Consider the following 9,492-nt stretch of genomic DNA (forward strand, 5'->3'; position numbering starts at 1 on the left):
CCTGTAAGTAAGGGGGGGAGGTCAATGACATCATCAGAGCGCACCATCAGAACACCACCTTTAATTGCCAAACCTTGAATTCTGCAACTGTGTCTAAAAAATAAATAAAAAATTATACTATTTTGCTCAAAACATGTTTGTTTTTTTACCCTTAGTTGTGTGTAGTTTTACTGTATTTGTACTTGGAATATTGTTTTTCAATAGGAAAATGAAATTAATAGCTGGAGTGGGACTTTTTTAATAAGCACCATGTTGACAAAGAACAGGACAGGACTGCACAGGGAGAGGGTGGTGCCAGGCCAGGCCAGGGCAGCTGCATGACTGAAGATATGCATGGTAGTAGATCACTGCCATATGTACAGGTACACCTACCTAAAGCAAAGGGGAGAGGAAAGATGGTGTGGATTTGACGGAGAAGGGTGAGGGAGAACAGGCAGAGGCCTGTAGTGGGGGGCAGACAGACGCCTCAAGGAGAATTTACCAATATCCCTCTGAGTCTGCCAGGGTGTGTGTGTGTGGAGTGAGAGCGCGAGGTGTGTGTGTGTGTGTGTGTGTGTGTGTGTGTGGAGTGAGAGCGCGAGGTGTGTGTGTGTGTGTGTGTGTGTGTGTGTGTGTGTGGAGTGAGAGCGCGAGGTGTGTGTGTGTGTGTGTGTGTGTGTGTGTGTGTGTGTGTGTGTGTGTGTGTGTATTCCTCTGCGTCTGTGACTCACTCCCCAGTCTGTGTAAGAAATTAGAACAGGAAAGAGAGGCCAGTAATGGAAAGGTGGAAATGGACAGATGGACAGATTTGAGGCGGGGCCAGAGAGATTCTGACAGACGCCAGGACAGTAGAGGCAGTGCATCCTACCTCTGTTTAGGACACGCCTCTCTGTCTGTGTTTAGGACACGCCCCTCTGTCTGTGTTTAGGACACGCCTCTCTGTCTGTGTTTAGGACACGCCTCTCTGTCTGTGTTTAGGACACGCCTCTCTGTCTGTGTTTAGGACACGCCTCTCTGTCTGTGTTTAGGACACGCCTCTCTGTCTGTGTTTAGGACACGCCTCTCTGTCTGTGTTTAGGACACGCCTCTCTGTCTGTGTTTAGGACACGCCCCTCTGTCTGTGACAGACACCCAGGCTGAAATGGCACCCTATTCCCTTTATAGTGCACTACTTTGGACTAGAGCGCTGTTCCTTGTGTCAGACACACACGGTTGATCATCCACACGTCCCAAATGGCTCCCTATTCCCTATATAAGAGCACTGCTAGCGTCTGTAACTAAACCAATAACTAGTCTGCTAATATTGTTGCGCTAAGTCTAGCGGTCTTAGGCCTAGTTAACTGGTCTGTAACCTGATTTTTAAGATGTGCATCTACAGTGTGTATAAAAATATATATATCTCCTCTGAATATTGAACATTGTATCTGTGTGTCTCTTCATTGGCCTGGGTTATCATTTGCACTCAAGATCTGACAATTTTTATTGATCTCAGTTGGTTAGTGTCAGGGTAGCCATTTGCGTTTTTTAAAACGATTCTGCTGACGTCTTCTGTCATGTAAAATACATAGAATTGCATGAAATGCGTTTTTTAAATAAAAAAGACATTTATTTCCTGCTTCTCCGGACCCCGCCCCCCCCCCCCCAAATAAACCGACTGTATGCCGCTACACAAATGGGATTATAGCTAGGCCTATATGTTTTATTATGAAGGTGATTTATTTTACCCAAGCACCCCCAACTCAAAACATCTTTGCTGCGGCCATGCATGCAAGATGAATGAAGTTGGCTACCAAGCAGATTTTCCCCCCTGCTAGTCAGTGATAGTGATGCACAAGGCCTATTCTAAACATCGCAATCTCCTGGCCGCATTTACCCGCCACATTCAGTATCTTGAAAACGCCCAAAAAGCTTGAATAGACCAGGTTGGCTGACAACGTCACAATTGAATACGCACTCATCGCAGAGGTAGAAGGACGGGTGTTGTGATTCCTGGATGGTCTGATGGCTAGCAATAATGACAAGAAGCTGCCATGTGGGGAATCGAAGGTGGCTTGTTTCGGCTAGTTTTATTTACATTTACGTCATTTAGCAGACGCTCTTATCCAGAGCGACTTACAAATTGGTGCATTCACCCTATAGCCAGTGGGACAACCACTTTACAAATGTTTTTTTTATTTTTTTTATCTTGCTCTTGATACCATGTCTTGTTTTGAGGTGTTTTGACTCATGTTACGTCTACGCTAATATGGCTAAAATTCACTAGCTAGATAACAACAACTGGAGCAATGTATTTGAGAGACAAGTGCTCATTGTGAAAATGTATTTACGTTTTAGGTCATTTTGGAGTCTAAATATAATAGTTTAAGTATAGTTTTAGTTTCCCAAACAGGTTTGTTAATTATTTGATTTCAGTGTACTGAAGTTTTTTATTCATGATTTCGTTTTTGTTTACTATAATAACCTTGGTGTGTTAATTCGACTCCCTAGTAATGGGTTTATCTGGGTACTACAGAGGATAACCACATGACCTCGCTGTATTTCTCTCTCTCTCGCCCTCTTTCTCTCTCCTCTCTCTCCCTCTGTCTCTCTGTGTCTGTCTCTCTTTCCCTGTCCCTCTCTCTCTCTCTCTCTTGGTCTTCCTCTCTCTCTCTGTCTCTCTCTCTCTCTCTGTCTGTCTCTCTCTCTACTAAAGGTGGGCTCTCATCGTGTCAAGCTCTCCAGAGGGTACGAGGCCAACGCACCGGCTTTTGAGAGGTAATTAGTGTGTTCCCTTCAGTCTGTTTGCTGTGTAAACCTTACAGTAGTGTGACGAGATGAGAGGAGAGGAGACACCCCCTTTCCTCTGGATGATGAGCTTCATACTGAAGCAGTTGGTTAAAAGGAAGGAACAGGGTCACCACATAAGACTGGAGACTGGTTGAATCCCAAATGGCACCCTATTATTCCTATGTAGTGCACTACTTTTGACCAGGAGTCATATATATATATATATATATATATATATATATATATACACACAGTGGGGAGAACAAGTATTTGATACACTGCCGATTTTTCAGGTTTTCCTACTTACAAAGCATGTAGAGGTCTGTAATTTTTATCATAGGTACACTTCAACTGTGAGAGACGGAATCTAAAACAAAAATCCAGAAAATCACATTGTATGATTTTTAAGTAATTAATTTGCATTTTATTGCATGACATAAGTATTTGATACATCAGAAAAGCAGAACTTAATATTTGGTACAGAAACCTTTGTTTGCAGTTACAGAGATCATATGTTTCCTGTAGGTCTTGACCAGGTTTGCACACACTGCAGCAGGGATTTTGGCCCACTCCTCCATAAAGACCTTCTCCAGATCCTTCAGGTTTTGGGTCTGTCGCTGGGCAATACGGACTTTCAGCTCCCTCCAAAGATTTTCTATTGGGTTCAGGTCTGGAGACTGGCTAGGCCACTCCAGGACCTTGAGATGCTTCTTACGGAGCCACTCCTTAGTTGCCCTGGCTGTGTGTTTTGGGTCGTTGTCATGCTGGAAGACCCAGCCACGACCCATCTTCAATGCTCTTACTGAGGGAAGGAGGTTGTTGGCCAAGATCTCGGGATACATGGCCCCATCCATCCTCCCCTCAATACGGTGCAGTCGTCCTGTCCCCTTTGCAGAAAAGCATCCCCAAAGAATGATGTTTCCACCTCCATGCTTCACAGTTGGGATGGTGTTCTTGGGGTTGTACTCATTCTTCTTCTTCCTCCAAACACGGCGAGTGGAGTTTAGACCAAAAAGCTATATTTTTGTCTCATCAGACCACATGACCTTCTCCCATTCCTCCTCTGGATCATCCAGATGGTCATTGGCAAACTTCAGACGGGCCTGGACATGCGCTGGCTTGAGCAGAGGGACCTTGCATGCACTGCAGGATTTTAATCCATGACGGCGTGGTGTGTTACTAATGGTTTTCTTTGAGACTGTGGTCCCAGCTCTCTTCAGGTCATTGACCAGGTCCTGCCGTGTAGTTCTGGGCTGATCCCTCACCTTCCTCATGATCATTGATGCCCCACGAGATGAGATCTTGCATGGAGCCCCAGACCGAGGGTGATTGACCGTCATCTTGAACTTCTTCCATTTTCTAATAATTGCGCCAACAGTTGTTGCCTTCTCACCAAGCTGCTTGCCTATTGTCCTGTAGCCCATCCCAGCCTTGTGCAGGTCTACAATTGTATCCCTGATGTCCTTACACAGCTCTCTGGTCTTGGCCATTGTGGAGAGGTTGGAGTCTGTTTGATTGAATGTGTGGACAGGTGTCTTTTATACAGGTAACGAGTTCAAACAGGTGCAGTTAATACAGGTAATGAGTGGAGAACAGGAGGGCTTCTTAAAGAAAAACTAACAGGTCTGTGAGAGCCGGAATTCTTACTGGTTGGTAGGTGATCAAATACTTATGTCATGCAATAAAATGCAAATTAATTACTTAAAAATCATACAATGTGATTTTCTGGATTTTTGTTTTAGATTCCGTCTCTCACAGTTGAAGTGTACCTATGATAAAAATTACAGACCTCTACATGCTTTGTAAGTAGGAAAACCTGCAAAATCGGCATTGTATCAAATACTTGTTCTCCCCACTGTGTGTATATATATATATATATATATAGAGCGAGAGAGAGAACTAGCCTTGTTGACATTAGCAAGGCTGCAGTGGGATCTATCTGCTACTATACTGAACAAAAATATAAACACAACTTGTAAAGTGTTGGTTGGGAGTGATATCTCGTCTCTGTATGCGCGTCTCTCTATGTAATCTGACCTGTATGCGTGTCTCAATGCGTGTCTCTGTATGAGTACCTGTATGTAATCTGACCTGTATGTAATCTGACCTGTATGAGACTCTGTGTTCCAGACACTTCAGTGCTCTGAGGAGGCTGTATGGGAAACAGGTGATCATCAACTTGCTAGGCATGAAGGAAGGAGAACACATGCTCAGCAAAGCATTCCAGGTACATGTAACCCTAACCGTACTATAAACCCTAACCCTAACTCAACAAAGCATTCCAGGTACATGTAACCCTAACCGTACTATAAACCCTAACCCTATCTCAACAAAGCATTCCAGGTACATGTAACCCTAACCGTACTATAAACCCTAACCCTATCTCAACAAAGCATTCCAGGTACATGTAACCCTAACCGTACTATAAACCCTAACCCTAACTCAACAAAGCATTCCAGGTACATGTAACCCTAACCGTACTATAAACCCTAACCCTAACTCAACAAAGCATTCCAGGTACATGTAACCCTAACCGTACTATAAACCCTAACCCTATCTCAACAAAGCATTCCAGGTACATGTAACCCTAACCGTACTATAAACCCTAACCCTATCTCAACAAAGCATTCCAGGTACATGTAACCCTAACCGTACTATAAACCCTAACCCTATCTCAACAAAGCATTCCAGGTACATGTAACCCTAACCGTACTATAAACCCTAACCCTAACTCAACAAAGCATTCCAGGTACATGTAACCCTAACCGTACTATAAACCCTAACCCTATCTCAACAAAGCATTCCAGGTACATGTAACCCTAACCGTACTATAAACCCTAACCCTAACTCAACAAAGCATTCCAGGTACATGTAACCCTAACCGTACTATAAACCCTAACCCTAACTCAACAAAGCATTCCAGGTACATGTAACCCTAACCGTACTATAAACCCTAACCCTATCTCAACAAAGCATTCCAGGTACATGTAACCCTAACCGTACTATAAACCCTAACCCTATCTCAACAAAGCATTCCAGGTACATCTAACCCTAACCGTACTATAAACCCTAACCCTACCTACAGTGCGTTCGGAAAGTATTCAGACCCCTTCCCCTTTTTCCACATTTTGTTACGTTACAGCCTTATTCCAAAATGGATTTTAAAAAAATTAAAAAAATCCTCATCAATCTACACACAATACCCCATAATGACAAAGCGAAAACAGATTTGTATATATTTTTTTCAAATTTATTAAAAATACCAAGCCATGAGGTCGAAGGAATTGTCCGTCCAAACTGAGCAATCGGGGGAGAAGGGCCTTGGTCATGGAGGTGACCAAGAACCCAATGGTCACTCTGACAGAGCTCTAGAGTTCCTCTGTGGAGATGGGAGAACCTTCCAGAAGGACAACCATCTCTGCAGTACTCCACCAATCAGGCCTTTATGGTAGAGTGGCCAGATGGAAGCCATTCCTCAGTAAAAGGCACATGACAGCCCGCTTGGAGTTTGCCCAAATGCACCTAAAGGACTCAGACTATGAGAAACAAGAGTCTGTGGTCTGATGAAACCAAGATTGAACTCTTTGGCCTGAATGCCAAGCGTCACGTCTGGAGGAAACCTGGCACCATCCCTACGGTGAAGCAGGGTGGCTGGATCATGCTGTGGGGATGTTTTTCAGCGGCAGGGACTGGGAGACTAGTCAGGATCGAGGGAACGATGAACAGAGCAAAGTACATAGAGATCGTTGATGAAAACCTGCTCCAGAGCGCTCAGGACCTCAGACTGGGTCAAATGTTCACTTTCCAACAGGACATCGACCCTAAGCACACAGCCAAGACGGGAGTGGCTTCTGGACAAGTCTCTGAATGTCCTTGAGTGGCCCAGCCAGAGCACGGACTTGAACCCGATCGAACATCTCTGGAGAGACCTGAAATTTGCTGTGCATCGACGCTCCCCAATAAACCTGACAGACCTTGAGAGGATCTGCAGAGAAGAATGGGAGAAACTCCCCAAATACAGGTGTGCCAAGCTTGTAGCGTCATACCCAAGAAGACTCAAGGCTGTAATCGATGCCAAAGGTGTTTCAACAAAGTACTGAGTAAAGGATCTGAATACTTATGTAAATGGGTATTGTGTGTAGATTGATGAGGGGGTGGAAAACTATTTAATCCATTTTAAAATAAGGCTGTAACTTAACATAATGTGGTAAAAGTGAAGGGGTCTGAATACTTTCCGAATGCACTGTATAACCCCAACCCTAACCCAAATCAACAAAGCTTTCCAGGAAAAGAGACCCTACACTTACTTCAGGTACATCTAACCCTAACCTTACTATACATTCCAGGTACAGCGTCTAACCCTAATATAACCCCAACCCTAACTCCAAGCATTCCAGGTACAGCGTCTAACCCTAACCCTACTATAACCCCAACCCCAGCTCAACTAAGCATTCCAGATACATCTAACCCTACTATAACCCCAATCAACAAAACATTCCAGATACATCTAACCCTACTATAACCCCAATCAACAAAACATTCCAGATACATCTAACCCTACTATAACCCCAATCAACAAAACATTCCAGATACATCTAATCATACTATAACCCCAATCAACAAAACATTCCAGATACATCTAATCCTACTATAACCCCAATCAACAAAACATTCCAGATACATCTAATCCTACTATAACCCCAATCAACAAAACATTCCAGATACATCTAATCCTACTATAACCCCAATCAACAAAACGTTCTCCAAGCACACAAGGTTCATGTACCTGAAGCAGATCTGGAAGCAGATCCCAGATCATTTTAGTCTTCATCTGTTCAGTTTTTTAGGATCCTCTTGAATTTGTACGTCTTCCCCCATTGTCTGTCAGAGTCACCTGAAGGCGTCGGAGCATGCCGGAGCAGTGAAGATGATCAACTTTGACTACCATCAGATGGTGAAGGGAGGCAAGACTGACAAACTCCACAGTGTCCTCAAACCTCAACTCAACAAGTTTCTGGAGGACTGTAGCTTCTTCTACTACTCTGGAGAGACCGGGGTTACCAGGTGAGACCGTAGACCACACACACACACACACACACACACACACACACACACACACACACACACACACACACGGATGGCTGTAGCTTCTTCTACTACTCTGTAGAGACCGGGGTTACCAGGTGACACTGCCTGACACTTGACGAAGATCAATTTGGATTGAAAAAATGTGTTGTTATTTTAACAATTTCTCCTCTCCCCTCCTCTATCCTCTCTTCTTCGTCGTCTCTCTACTCGATATCTAGAAAAGTCTAAGTTCCAAAGGCTGCCTGAAATGGTGTATAAGAATAAAATATTAAATATAAAACGTTTTGTAATGATTCCTATGTTGAAGATGTAGAGAAGATTAGCTTGTCTGTGATGAGGAGCAACCAGGCGCCGCACTTAACGCATTTATGACATTGCTAATCCAGCTACTTATAAGCATTCACTATTAAGAAACGGACTTTAAAAACTGCTAAATCCCTGTGGATTGATGAGGAATTAAAAAAAAAAAAATTGCATGGTTGAGAGAGACGAGGCAAAATAAGTGGCTAATAAGTCTGGCTGCAAGCCGATTGGCCAAACGTGTACTGTACATTTAAACATGTCACTAAACTAAACAAAAAGAAGAAGAAGAAACTACTATGAAACAAAGATGTACGATAGTAAAAAGACTTTGGAGCATCTTGAATGACATTTTGGGCAAAAAGGCAAACTCAGCTCCATCCTTCATTGAATCAGATGGCTCGTTCATCACAAAAACCCACTGATATTGCCAACTACTTTAATGACTTTTTCATTGGCAAGATTAGCACATTTTGTCAATACATGCCAACAACAAACTGAACCTTCATATCCATGAAACTATGAAAGACGAGCGTTGTAATTTAGAATTCCGTAAAGTGAGTGTGGAAGAGGTGATTCTTTTTTATTTTTTTGTCTATCAATAATGACAAACCACCTAGAACCGACAACTTGGATGGAAAATTACTGAAGATGGTAGCGGACTATATTGCCAATCCTATTTGCCATCTCTTCAATCTAAGCCTACAGGAAAGTGTTTGCCCTCAGGCCTGGAGGGAAGCAAAAGTCATTATGTTACCATGAAAAGGGAAGCACCCTTTACTGGTACAAACAGCCGACCAATCAGCCTGCTACTGACCCTTAGTAAACTTTTTTTTTTTTTTTTTTTTACCAGACACAAAGGGATTTCACAATAAACACATCAACTGACTTTCAGCACGCTTATAGGGAAGGGCATTCAACATGTACGGCACTAACACAAATTACTGATGATTGGCTGTTTTGTTGGACTTCAGTGCAGCTTTTTACATTATTGATCATAGTCTGCTGCTGAAAATAACATGTGTGTTATGGCTTTACGTCCTCTGTCATATTGTGGGTCGAGAGTTACCTATTTAACAGAACACAGAGGGTGTTCTTTAACGGAAGAACACAGAGGGGTGTTCTTTAACGGAAGAACACAGAGGGGTGTTCTTTAACGGAAGAACACAGAGGGGTGTTCTTTAACGGAAGAACACAGAGGGTGTTCTTTAACGGAAGAACACAGAGGGGTGTTCTTTAACGGAAGAACACAGAGGGTGTTCTTTAACGGAAGAACACAGAGGGTGTTCTTTAACGGAAGAACACAGAGGGTGTTCTTTAACGGAAGAACACAGAGGGTGTTCTTTAACGGAAGAACAC

The 9,492-nt window shown here is 43.2% G+C and overlaps 1 protein-coding gene across 1 annotated transcript in view; it reads left to right on the top strand.

The window, feature by feature from the left end:
• Positions 1 to 9,492, top strand: part of LOC311099895 (synaptojanin-1-like) — an 88,812-nt gene that overhangs the window by 32,892 nt on the left and 46,428 nt on the right. The window contains exons 7-9 of the mRNA XM_084140614.1: positions 2,672 to 2,733; positions 4,876 to 4,972; positions 7,634 to 7,809. Coding sequence (XP_083996740.1) covers positions 2,672 to 2,733; positions 4,876 to 4,972; positions 7,634 to 7,809 — 335 coding nt within the window. The remainder of the gene's footprint in view (positions 1 to 2,671; positions 2,734 to 4,875; positions 4,973 to 7,633; positions 7,810 to 9,492) is intronic.

Source organism: Coregonus lavaretus (genome assembly GCF_964263955.1).
Source record: "Coregonus lavaretus genome assembly, chromosome: 24".
Taxonomy (NCBI): Eukaryota; Metazoa; Chordata; class Actinopteri; order Salmoniformes; family Salmonidae; genus Coregonus; species Coregonus lavaretus.